Raw genomic sequence first — 13153 nt, 5'->3', positions numbered from 1 at the left:
CCATGCCTCCCCCCAGCACAGACTGGCCATGCACTGGGGTCTCCCGAGCCCCACAAGCAATGGCTTTACAAACTGCACCAGCTTGCCAGTAACCGGCACAGGGTCCCTTGCTGTCTACCAGTGCAGACCCCAGGAACGTGGATGTCCCCAGGGCAAGATGCACTGATGTGGCTCTACATGATCTCATTTCTCTGTAGATTAAGCTCAGAAAGACAGCAGGGAGGGAGAAGCATCACAGCAGCATCTCAAATACTAGCAGTCGTACGACCCTGCCCACCCTCACATTGCTACAGTGCAATGTCTGCAAACCCGTTCAAGAGATGCAAACTGCAACCCCAACCAAGCAGGTCCTGGGAACAGCGGGGCACACACCCACGGTGCCGGCAGAGCCACGCTGCCGGCAAACCCCATCCCCAGGGTGTGAGGGATGCCAGGCTCTCAGAGAGCAGCTCCAGGACTGCTGGTCTACTCAGGCAAGTGTTAGGGGCTGCCTACACCGCAGGTAGGTGCAATTTTGGGAACACCTGGAAGCCTCATCGGGTGCCTTCCCTCCATGTTATCCCAGCCGGGATGATCCAGAGGCAACAGCAGAGAAATAAAAAGGCACATCACCAGAAAATGTTTGTCCCAGGCTATCACACAGCTGTAACCAAAGCAAATGCAGCATTTCCCCAAGGCTACTCCAGAAAATATCCTCCACTAACTCAGTTCTTCAAAACATATCCCTTCCACACACCCCAAGCTTTTGTTCCCAGCCTTCCTCCTCCCATCGCTCTGCTCCCTGCCCCCCACCAGGCTTCAACAGGATGTGATTTCTGGCTGTAATAAAACATTTTCTAACCCCAAAAAAGCACAGTGGTATCACATGCCGGCACAAATGCCCCCAATATCTGGGCTGGCAGGAGGAGGCTGATGCTGATGACAGGGGAGCAATATCACAGCTGCGTGCCCCTGGGCTGTGCTTGCACTGGTCTGATTCTGACTCCAGCTTCTCCAGCAAGGTTCAAGTGCATCTCCAGGAGGCTTCAAACCTGGGGCTCAAGGTTGACAGGGATCCTCCCAATTCCTTCCCACAAAGCAGCTCAGGCTTTCGGGGAGTCAGCAGCAGGCACACAGCCCTTTAGAGACATTTCTGCCACTGAAGCTCAGCTCTTGACTCACCTCTCTATCCCCTGTTCCACCCTCCTTGCGCTGACCAGCTCCAAATAGTGTGTTTGCCCACCAAGTCCCCTAGCCCCGCTAGCTTTAATCCAGCCACTTGCCTAAATTAGGGTTACTCACCCAGAGATTTATTGTATCAAGACCTCAGGCTGGCGGAGCTGACAGGAAAACACCTCCCAGCCTGCCATCCTCTGAGTACCCTCACGCTGCCAAGCAAAATGCTTCACTCGCTGTTATCTTGGAGGATGATGAGTCTTGCTGGGTGCAGAGGAGAGGTGCAGCCCATCCACGAGTGTAAACCCTCTCGGTTCTCCCCTAAATGTTCTGCACAAAGGATATCACCACCAGCCAGAGCAGCATCGGGCTGCAAACGGCTCCCAAAGAAGTGCTTCCGCACTTCCCCAGCCTTCAGCTCGTCAGATCCCCCTGGGACTCGCTGCTGGAGAAGGAGAGACGCTTGCAGCAGCTGCCAGCAACTACCAAACATCCCCAGCCTTGGGGAGTGAAGCCACCAGGCCCCGGCGTTTGCTTGGGGGTCGCGCATTTGGTTGGCATCTAGCGGAGCGGTGCACGGAGAGTGGGGACTGGCAGGACAACTTTTACACGGTGTACGAACGGAGGGGCCCAGCCTGGGGAAGCGGAGTGTAAAGCAATAGCAGGGGCGGGGGGATGTCAAGGGGGGGGGAGGGGGGGGGTCTGATCCAGGGGTTGGAAGTTCTGTCCCAGTGGATGGAATGTCTCTCCGAGGGCTTGGAAGGTGTGTCCTGGGGGATGGAGGGTCTGTCCCGGGGGATGGAGGGTCTGTCCCGGGGGAAGGAGGGCAGAAGGGACACCACGCACACCCGGGACAAGCTGGTGGGGACGCCGCCCTGCGGGTCCCCATCCGGGAGCTGACAGCGAGGTTATGCCGGCCGGCCGGTGCAACCCTCCCGCCGGGATATCCGAGGTCACCGCCGGTCCATCCCCCACGGCTCTCACCGCCCACCCGACCCGCGGTGAACGATCCCGCCGTGGGACCGGCTTCGGCCGCCCTTGCCAAGACAGATGGCCCCTCTCCTCGCCCCCTCACCCATCCCGCGCCCATTCGTTAGCCCCACGGCACCCGGGGGCCGCCGGTACTCACCGCCGCGGGCCGGGCCGGGCCGGGCCGAGCAGCTCCCGCGGGGCCGCGGGCTCGGCGCCTCCCCCCGGCCGCGCCCGCCGCCCGCCCCCGGCCGGGGGGGGGTGGGCGGTGATGGCGGGGGGCGGGCGGGGCCCGGTGCCGGCATCACCCCGCCTATATCAGTTGGGGATCGGGGGTGGGAGCTTGTACCCTGCCGCCACTCCCCATGGGGAACAAAAAAACATCTGGTTAGACAAGGGAAACGGGCGGGCCCCGACGGCGCGGCCTGGGGGCGGAGGGGAGCGCGGAGGGGAGCACGAGCCGGGAGCCGGCCAGCGCCCCCCGCTAGCCTGGCACCCCAGCGGGCACCCTGCGCGCCTCGGCAGCCTCATCTGGCGCTTGGCGGGCACGTCGGCAGGGCCAGGGGTGTTTGTAGAGGTATTTCTGAGCTGGGGATGGGGTAACGAGGCTGGCAGCCTCCGTCCGAGGCTCCCGCTTCAATCAACCGTCATGCGGAGCCCTTGACTATGGGCTCCCTTCACGCTTTTAAAGACGAAAATAAGCAAGTCCCGTACTCCCCTCGCCAGCGCTCCCCTCTGCTGGGGCTCAGCTGTTAAAGGCACAAGAGTTTCCAGTCGGTTTTCAGCGCCGGTGAGGTCCCCCGCCTCTGCCAGCCCCAGCCCCACTCCCTTCCCAGCACCCCAGGTCAGGCCCACAGGCCATGAATGCTCCTGCTCAGCACAGGCAGCACGACAGGCAACATCCACCTAAAAGCTGAGCCTTGCTTTTCAGAGCAAAAGCCTTCTTACTGCGTAAACCATCACAGGAAGGGACAAAGTTGTGCCTGAGTGAGGAATTCAGTGGGAGAAGTGGGGTCTCTGCCAGACTTGCCCTTCTACATCCACACACGTGGCTTAAAATGTCGCTTTGGGGGAAATAGGGAGAGGCAGTGAGCACCTCATGAAAGCCAACGTGCCTATTTTCTCCAAAATGGGTTTTTCCTGTGTTTTCTCTCCTGCCCAGCATGACGCCTCCAAGTCACAGCAGGTTCAGTGCTACCTCGAACTGGTTTTAGCAGAGGGGAAGCAGAAGCTGCATTTCCAGCTCTACAAAACAGCAGCCATCGTGTGCAAAAGCCCAGCCCAGCCTGGCTCCGGCTGCTCCCTAGCACAAAATCCAGGCTCCTCACCACCCTCCAGCAGAGTGTTTATTTACAGCAGTGTATTTCTTTCTAAAGATCTAGTCTCAGGGGAAAAAAAAATCCCTTCTGTGTATGAAACCAGTACCAGCTAGCTCAGAAATTGTCTTCCGGAGACTGCAGGCAGCCTGAAACAATAGCAGTGTGTGGAGCGTCCTGATACATTGCCATTTTTGGACCACGATAAATCTGAAACCTAATAGTAACTGCTCTAAAAACGGCCCACGTTAATTAGCTGTTTGGGAATCAGCTTGGTATTCAGCCATCACACACAATCCGCAACAGGCTCACATCTTCCTGCATACCAGAAGATTCGTTTAACTCCTCAAAATTGGACAAAGCCTCCAGATTCCCCTTGGAAACTTTCAGGCATGACTACAAGCCAGAGTATGGACGTGGACACTACAATGAAAATGGGAAGCACGATGGCAAAGGGCAACCCAAAAGTCCCTGTCATTCACTGTAACAAACAAACTAGAGACCGATTACATTGTTGTGTTTCATGTACAACTCAATCCAAATCTCTGGGTTTTTTTAAAACGCAACCCATGCAAATCAAAATACAGCACAGAGCCCGGTTTTAGCCATAATCGCCCGACTCCATACAACCACCTCCCATTTTTGGGGTTTTGCTGACACCTGGTGTTCTGGAAGAGATGCTATGAGATCCTGCCAGTCTCTCTTCCCTGGCTCGCGCTGGGATGGCCGCTCTCTCAGGGCAGACAGATGTGTGTTTGGGAACTAATCCTGAATTTGGGGAAGAACCTGAGAAACGTTAGAGATTTCAGAGGCACTCTACCCTCTCAAGCCAAGAGAAGCGCTGCAGCAGTATCTGTAGCGTGCCTTGTCATGTTACTGCAAAACCCACAGTATGGATGTACACTTCCTAACTTCAGGAGTCAGGACAACTGCAGGGAGGAAAACTCAGGCCTTGCTTATTTTTAAACAGTGCATTTCATTGCAAGGGAAAACAAACTAATCCAGAGCTGTGATCCAAACCCAAGAGATCTCTCTACGGTGGCTGCTCTACCCAAGGCAGCCTACATGGCTCAGTTAGCACCCAAGACCCAGAAAACAAAACTGACTTGAAAAGCCAAGTGCTTCTCAAAGCAGCATTCTCATTTATTCAGTTAAAGCATATTTTTTTCCCCAACAAAAAATGAACAAAACCCAATAAAGCAAGAAGCCACGTTTCACACCAGTAAAGGAGGAAAATAAATTATCACGACACCTGAACAAATTAAAACGGAGGAGTCGGTGGCATCAGACCACACAATAGAGCTGAGCAAAAATCAGTTTGACAGCAACAGTGCCTGGTTTTCCCCTGGCACATGGGCCTGTGGTAGCAGCAAAAGGCTCTGGCTGTGGATGCTATCAAAGATGACAAAATGGCCATCACAAAGTGCATAAAAAAGTCCAATCCCAGTACTTTCCTTCTTCATACAGGATAAAACTCAGCCTCTCTTAGTCATCACACAATCCTATTGAAATGATGTTTCACATGCAGGAAGAAATTAATTTTCTGCTCACGGCCTGGACCAAAGCAGGCCATTACTGCAAACTCTGACCAATCTCTTGTACCTCCAGTAGAAGTCTGGGGAGACCAGGGCCTGAGAAGAGCCCAGCTGACAAACTTGCTCACCTTGAAAGCTGCAAAGAGCTAACGGCACTGAGACACCTTTTGGCACGTGATCACTCTGCCTTTTGTGCCATGCTCTTCCTCTGCTGGGTGCTGGGAAGATCTGCATCTGCAAACTAGATCTGAAGATACAGGATGAAAATAAAATAAAATAAAATAAAATAAAATAAAATAAAATAAAATAAAATAAAATAAAATTTTAGCCACATTTGGTGAAGCTTTTCCTCAGTTCCAGTGTTTGAAATGCAGGTACCTGAGTGCTTAATTTAATTATGGCCTGATAAGGAATTTCACTACCTTTTTTTCTTTGTTCTTGTTTTTAAACCCTTTTCAGAGTACAGTCTCTGCAAAATGTGTCCCACCTCTACGCAACAATGTCAGCACCTCACAGAGCCTAATGCTGATCTTGAAATTAGGACAGTGACTCCCCCAGGAATAGGAGGCACCAGCTGTCCACGTCCTCTGCCCAAAGGTTTGCTGGACCAGCACTTCCATCTCATCCCAAACACCCGCCCTGCCCACATCAGATCTGTTAGCTCTCCTCAGGCAAACATTGCTACAAACAGAGTCCACAAATAAATCCACCATAAAGATTAAATATTTACAGCACAAACACGTAAGAAAAACGTTAAAACACAAATTAATAAATAATGAGGATGATGTGGCCTCCCTCCTGCTATACAAGCTGGAGTTCCACATGTACAAGGGGAGCTGTAGTCCATCTCCTCCGCTGAGTGGCAAAGTCAAGTGTTTGGGATCTTCTCCCTCCAGTTCCCACAGGTCCAACATCCATTGCCCAGCGACGCGAAGGCTTTGGGATTCAGGAGATAGTAGAGGCTTGGAGTATCGATCATGTGGTCATCAAGCTAACTAACCCCTCACTTCACCTCAAAGAGATTAGTGCAATTGAGTCTTCCAAAACCCCCACAAAGGTCTACAAAACCCCATGTGAAAATAGTCAGTAGTACACATACTCTCGCATAGAACGGTCACAGTTTTCTTACAAATTGTTTTACAACCTCAGTAATCTAAGGTTTCTCACTGGAATTTATGGTGACATCAGCCTTTCCACATTATCAGAGTATAAATATTAATAATTTTGGGGAAATTATTTGAAACTTCAAATGTCCTGCAGTTTCTACTTGGCAACTCAGGCAATTCTGTATAAAAAGGAGCTTGCACGAAGCAAACAAAACCACATGTTGCTGTAGAGGCAAAATCAGAGAGGTATTTCACACACGGTTATATATCATTTTCAAACAGCCTGTTTGAGTGCATTTGCAACAGGGTCAATTATTTTACAATTTTGGAAATAATTTTACTTCCTCTCCCAGAGGTCATGCATTAATTTATCGGCACACCCTGTATGTGTTGTAGTCTTGATTAAAGACAATTAAATACTCTGTTGTCTTTCTGAACACCTGAGCAGATGCATCACATCCTCTTGAAGAGAGTTTCAGTGTTTTACACCTAGAACACTACCTGCCCAGCAGTGATTCTTTACAGTCTTTTGCTTTTCTGTACAATAAAAGCTCACAAGAAACAAAACACTGAAAGCATTCACACTTGGTTCAGTGCCACGCAGGAAGACCTAATAGTTACAGTTTTTAATTGTAGGAACTTTGATTTCCTGGGTTCTTCAGTGCAATTTTTGAGGGCAGTGGGAGATGGAGTGCAATTCCCAGTCAGGCAAGGGCTCTTCTTTACTAGTAGAAGGAGAAACACAATCTTGGGTCTTGGCTTGTCAAATTCTCTGCGAGTCCCTTGGGCACTGGATTGTCCCACAGCCTGCAATGACACAAATGCAGGGCTAAGCATGGGGAGTGAGGAGGTGGCATGCCCAAGACAGTGGAAGAGGCAGCTTTGGGTTTTCATCAAAGCAGGTCTGACAGCAAGACAGGAGTGATGTGTGGCCATTATCTCAGTGACATAGCAGCAACCCAGCAGCTGCCTGACTGCTGAGATGGACTCAGTGATCTAGCTTGGGAGAGAGATTAAGGCTTTGAAAAGCCCTCAGGTCACTAGGATCTCAGAAAGTGGAGGAAGAACCAAGTTACATACAAGCAACCCGATTCACAAAAGCCACCCTTCTTCATCTACCTCATTTGGTGGAGTCTACCCCAAAGCTCCTTGTACCATGCAAAGCAGAGTGCCCTGAGGAGTCAAAGGGACTGCATGCTATGCTGTGCCCACCAAGCTAAGCAAGAACACAGGGGCCCCAAGCTTCAGCAGGGACCAGAAACATTCCTCAGTGGTTGCTCTTGGGCTGCTCTTGCTGTTGCGGAAGGCAGAGCCTGTTTGGGGCCAAAGAGGCAGCTCAGGTAAGAGCAGACGCTTGGCTCTGGGACCTGTGTTACCAGAAAGTTACCAGAGGCTCTCTCAGAAGAGTGACTTTTCAAATGGGTGAAGGATGAGTGGGTCTCTCCTACAACAGGTTTCTCGTGGAGATACACAGGGTTTGGAGAAGCAATGACAAAGAGTGGGAAAAATCAGGTGTCCCAAGTATCTGCAAGATATGGATCCCAGGACAGAGTGGGACAGGGCAGGAATGTATCTCAGAAGTGAAATCAGACTTAACAGGAGAAACAAAACTTACAGGAAAAAATGCAACAAACTTCCTGATGGGGATGTTACACAACTGGGTCTCCATTTTTACCTCATTCCAAGCCAGTAAGCTTTTCAGTCCCTTTTCCCCAGGACTTTCTGAAGGGCTGGAACTGGCCTACAAAGCCCTCAGCTTAACTGGCTTGCAGCTGCATCCCCTGCAATACCCTATTCCGTGCCAGCTAACCCAAGGCAGCAGGCCAACATGGGTCATGTCTGTCTCAAGACTGGTCACCTTGACTTCCCCTCATTGAGCTGATATCCAGCCACAGAGCCCCATGATACCTGCTCACCTTATTGAATTGAATTTCCGGGCACTTGGCAAGTTCCTCTGCTAGCTTTGTGGCCCCATAGGCACCAATGCGATTTTTCTCCAGACCGTTTTAGAAACAAAAAGAGAGTGTTAAAATCCAAAAGCAAATCAAGAGTCGAAACCAGCTGAATAATCACTGGCTCCTTCTCCTGTCCCAGAAGAGCTACACTTCTGCATAAGCACAGCAATGCCATACAACTTACATCAGCCTCATCTTTAACACTGTGGCCCTATTTATGCAAGAAGTGTGTGTGCACTGTTCCTTATGACCTCCTTCTAGCAACAGGACTTGTAAGCAGATCTCTTGCCCTTGGAGCACTCTAACAGATCCCACTGCAAACTTGGTGCCAAAAAACCACTAGTAACAACTCCTTCTGCCTCGGGCACAACCTTCCTCCTTGTACCTGTGAAACAGCCAGGCTCTACTACGTAGTTTCCCTGCGCAAAAGAAACAAAACTCAGTTCCTGACCCTATGACCCACAGACTAATATTTTCATACAGCTGAGACATGGAAGACACACACCATGTATTCCAAGGGGTTGATGGGAGGAAAACTCCATGAACAGTTCTTGAGCACAAGATGACAGTCTCTCCCATAGAACAGTTTTGGTTGGAAGAGACATTCAAGATCATTGAGTCAAACCTTTGTCCTAGCTCTATCAACACCACTAAATCATGTCCCTAACTGTAACATCTACCCGTCTCTTAAACACCTCCAGGGATGGTGGCTCCACCACCTCCCTGGGCAGGCTGTTCCAATGCCCGACAACCCTTTCAGTAAAGAAATTCTTCCTAATATCCAGCCTGAACCTCCCCTGGTCCAGCTTAAGGTCATTTCCCCCTGTTCTATCGCTTGTTACTAGGGAGAACAGACCAACCCCCGCCTCGCTACAACCTCCTTTCAGGTAGCTGTAGAGAGTGATAAGGTCTCCCCTTAGCCTCCTCTTCTCCAGACTAAAAAGCCTCAGTTCCCTCAGCTGCTCCTCATGCTCCAAATCCTTTACTAGGCTGGTAGCCCACCTCTGTACCCTCTCAAGCACCTCAATGTCCTTCTTGTAGTGAGGGGCCCAAAACTGCACACAGTACTCGAGATGCGGCCTCACCAAAGCCAAGTACAGGGGCACGATCACATCCCTACTCCTGACAACACCGTTCCTGATACAGGCCAGGATGCTGTTGGCCTTCTTGGCCACCTGAGCACACTGCTGGCTCGTGTCCAGCTGGCTGTCAATCAACACCCCCAGGTCCCTCTCTGCCTGGCAGCTCTCCAGGCACTCCTCCCCAAGCCTGTAGTGCTGCTGGGGGTTGCTGTGGCCAAAGTGCAGGACCCAGCACTTGGCCTTATTGAAACTCATGGAACTGGCCTTGGCCCAGTAATCCAGCCTATCTAGATCCCTCTGTAGAGCTTCCCTACCCTCAAGGAGATTGACACTTCCACCCAGGTTGGTGTCATCTGCAAACTTACTAAGGCTGCACTCCATCCCCTCGTCCAAATCATTGATAAAGATGTTAAACAGGAGTGGCCTCAGTACTGAGCCCTGGGGGACACCACTCGTGACTGGCTGCCAACTGGATTTAACTCCATTGACCGCAACTCTCTGGACTTGGCCATCCAACCAGGTTTTCACCCAGCAAAGCATATGCCCATCCAAGCCAAAAGCAGTCAATTTCTCTAGGAGAACACTGTGGGAAACAGCGTCAAATGCCTTACTAAAGTTGAGGTAAATGACATCCACAGCCTTGCGCTGGGCTGTGATGCCACCAGGCCAGCGCATAAACTGCTGACATCAACTCCAGCTGCTGGTTGCACTGCAGATCCTGCACAGGAGCTGCATCTGAGCTTCCTGTGAGCTCCTATGGCCCAACGTCCACAGTTTGGCCGCTCCATCCTGGGGCTGGGTTGCTTACCTTACTGCTTCCTCTCACAAAGGAAGGCTCTCTGGGCATGGCACCCATCTAGACCACCCCAGACAGTGAAGGGAAGTAAAAGCTTGCAGGAAGTACCTCACCTGAAGTCACTAGGTGATATGACTCATGTTCTAGAAATACCAGTTTGTCTTCCCTAACTCGAACAGGAGGCCTTCACAGACTAGCTTCTGCTTAGATACCTACGCTGCAAACACCTTAAATAAAACAAATGCTGCTTCAATGCCTGTGTATGTATCACCCAAGCAAGGCTGACTCTCGGTGCATGGAACAGGCTAAGCAAGAAGTTAAACTGCAGAAGCCTGTCTATCTGTTGTTCCTAATGCTAACTCTCCTTTTTGGATTCCTGTGATCGAAGGCTCAACAACAGAAAAAATAAGTCTTCCTGTGGCTGCTCTCAGGGCTGTACTCACTCTAAAATCTTCAGCTTTTCCATTGCTGGGAGAGCACCAGCCAGCTCTCGGGCTCCTCTGTTGCCAAGGGCGTTCCAAGACAATCTAAGACAGACAAGAAATCTCAGCTGTGACTCAGTTGATAAACACAAGGGAAACAACAGCAGTGCTGTGATACAACTCCCTCACAGAGTAGCCTGTTTACAAGAGCTTATTGACATCTTATCATGGCAGGTAAACATTCCCCTGATTGACAAGCTTAATTTTGAGGAGTTTCCTCAGTTTCACCACATATTTTCATGTATGGTAAGACACCAGGGAGTGTCACCACAGAGCCTGGGGACTGTGGTTATCTCCAGAGTCTTGCAGGGCCAGGGAATGAGATGGGAAAGATGGAAATCACTGCTGACCACACAACTTTAACCCAGGACAACTCCTCCTTGCACTGATGGTGTTAAAACTATTGCAGCAGCTAAGGCACCTCTCTGACCTGCTCTTTTGATTCTGAGCTCTTTCAAAGGATAGCTCACAGGGCTCTTAAAAGGCTGGGGTTTTCACTTTCTGGCACATTAGCAAGTGAGAAAGTTCTTCAGATCCTTTCTTTACCAGTAGCTGAACAGTCTGGCCATTTCCTCCTCACCAGGAAAACAGAAACCTAACATGGCACCATCAGTGCTTTGCTGCAATACTCAGCTGGATGATCCTGGGGCCACCCCACAGAGCCATTCCTCTACCCAAGTCTGAGGAACTCTAGAATTTCTGGATTGTGTGTGGGAGCCAAAAAAAGAAAGGCAGGACAAAATCCAGCTCAGGAATTGAGGTCTTCTACCAAACAAGTCCACGGCCTGTTCTGGGATTTCAGGGGTATCAGCATATTGCTCACTGAATCACTCAGATTTTTGAAAGACAGAACTCACATATGCCTCCACTGACAAGACCAGACCCCTCCTAACACTACTATTAAAGGAGAATCTGCCTATCTGTTAGTAATCCAGGAGTAGTAATTCCCCACATGGTTAACTAGTCTTAGTGCCATGCTGCATGCAACACACCTATGCACAGATTTACTCATCCCATTACTCCACTGGATTATTGCCAGACTTGTGGGCCTGGCAATAAAATCCTGGCTTTGACCTAACGCCCTGAGTTCTAAGACATCTGTGATCTCCACACAAATATCTTATGGGGGAGCAAGAGGAAAGCCTGATGGGCTTATGACCCATGCATTGTTTTACTCAAACCATCCACAAGGACTTTGCAGAACTGAGGCACATAAGAGTAGCATGACAATCAAGTGTCACTCGGCTAGCCGCAGCAGAGATGACTAGAGAGCCTAGGTCTTGCAGATCTATATCCTGATAAGAGGAGTGATCTCAGCCTAGGAGGTCTGTACCCTGCCAGCACCTCAGGCAGTGTTAGTCTTCATTAAAGCTACAGGTAGCTCAGGATTGATGAGACCGCTGCTGACCCTACATGATCCTGTGTACTAGAATTAAATGTAAGGTCCCTCTAGGTCAATGGGTCAAATTGCTTTTAAAAAGACGTAAGCTGGAGCAGGTTCCCAGCAGGCTCCTCGCTGAGGTTCTCTTGGGCAGGTGAACACATGTCAGAATGTAGTAAGCCCATCTATGCAGTTTGTTGAAAACATGTTAAACATCAGAACAAACCCCTTTTCTTCCAGTGTGGAGAGCGAGACTGCAGCTGGTGGTAACACGCTGTTCATTTACAGGCTGAATTCACTTTGCTTTGAGCTCTCAATTCAGCCTTACAATTGCACAGAGAAGCTCCCGCTCTGCTCCAAGAGTCAACTGTGGCCATCTTGTAAAAAAATGGAGGCAACGCTTTGGCCCAACAGTCTTCAGTGCCTCGGTACTCACTCGACCTTCTGGAGGTTTGAAACATGGAGAATGAGATGGGGAAATTGGCCTGCCTCACAAAGCAGGTGCTATAAGACCAAGGATAATGGGCAGAGTTTGAAGATGAGCGTTTTCCTCCATATTATGTTCAGCTCTTCACATTCAGCTTCCAGTAAGTTGCTAGTTATAGCAGGAAATTTTTACCAGTGAATTTAGCCAATTAGTAAATTACTAGCAAATTTATCACGAAAAAGTATTTAGTGGTAAATAGCAATAAGTATTTAGCAGGATCAGAAGTGTACTGCAGTTGAAAATAGGAGCAGACATTAAAATGAGAGTGACCTGTGTGTTGAAGGATCTCCCTGTCCATCCCCACACTCACATTATCTCCTCCACAGAATGGCATTGTTGGAAGCCATGAGAAAGTGATTTTGAAGTATCATCAGTGATTCCACAGAGTTTCAAGCTGAAGCAGCGGAGAGAGAGAAAACAAAGAGCACAATATGCTGGTGTCAGAACTGGTGGGGAATACAGCACTAGCACCCTCTGCTGAGCTCCTGCCCTGGCAATGCTACAAAGCCAGCAATGGTCTGCCCCAGCAGCCTTCAGCACCCTGGTACTCACTCGATCTTCCGGAGGTGTTCCAAGCATGGCAGCCCCTCAGACAGGGCATGGATACTTCCTTCCCCAAGGTCATTTTCTGATAAACTGTAAGTGTAATGGAAAAGCTTTGAGTGGCCACAGAAAAAGCAGGTACAGTCAGAGAAAAGTCACCACCAAAATGTAACTGGGAATTAGCAAGTCAATAACCAGTACCCAGACTAAGCGAGGACTCTAGACATCAGGGCGAGCCAGATTAGCACGTGGCAACTCGGGGTCAATTCCCTGCTTGGTGAAATGGGAATGACAGCCCTGCTCTAACTCACAATGTAAGGCCATTCAGCACTGAATTGCTTGCAGA

The 13153-nt window shown here is 50.0% G+C and overlaps 2 protein-coding genes across 3 annotated transcripts in view; both read right to left on the bottom strand.

Moving 5' to 3' along the window:
* Positions 1-2300, bottom strand: part of CPNE2 (copine 2) — a 57390-nt gene extending 55090 nt beyond the window's left edge. For both annotated transcript variants that reach the window (XM_086469603.1, XM_086469604.1), the window contains exon 1: positions 2285-2300. The gene's annotated coding sequence lies outside the window, so the exon portion shown is untranslated. The remainder of the gene's footprint in view (positions 1-2284) is intronic.
* Positions 2301-5687: 3387 nt separating this feature from the next.
* Positions 5688-13153, bottom strand: part of NLRC5 (NLR family CARD domain containing 5) — a gene marked incomplete at its 5' end in the record, with an annotated part of 43784 nt that continues 36318 nt past the window's right edge. Inside the window, 5 exon segments of the mRNA XM_086468809.1 lie at positions 5688-6888; positions 7990-8082; positions 10358-10441; positions 12575-12658; positions 12817-12900. Of these exon segments, the coding sequence (XP_086324935.1) occupies positions 6807-6888; positions 7990-8082; positions 10358-10441; positions 12575-12658; positions 12817-12900 (427 nt within the window).

Source organism: Leptosomus discolor, chromosome 8 (genome assembly GCF_034619465.1).
Source record: "Leptosomus discolor isolate bLepDis1 chromosome 8, bLepDis1.hap2, whole genome shotgun sequence".
In the NCBI taxonomy this organism is placed as follows: domain Eukaryota; kingdom Metazoa; phylum Chordata; class Aves; order Leptosomiformes; family Leptosomidae; genus Leptosomus; species Leptosomus discolor.
Note: the sequence above shows the minus strand (reverse complement) of the source record. Positions and strands in the feature narration are given on the sequence as shown.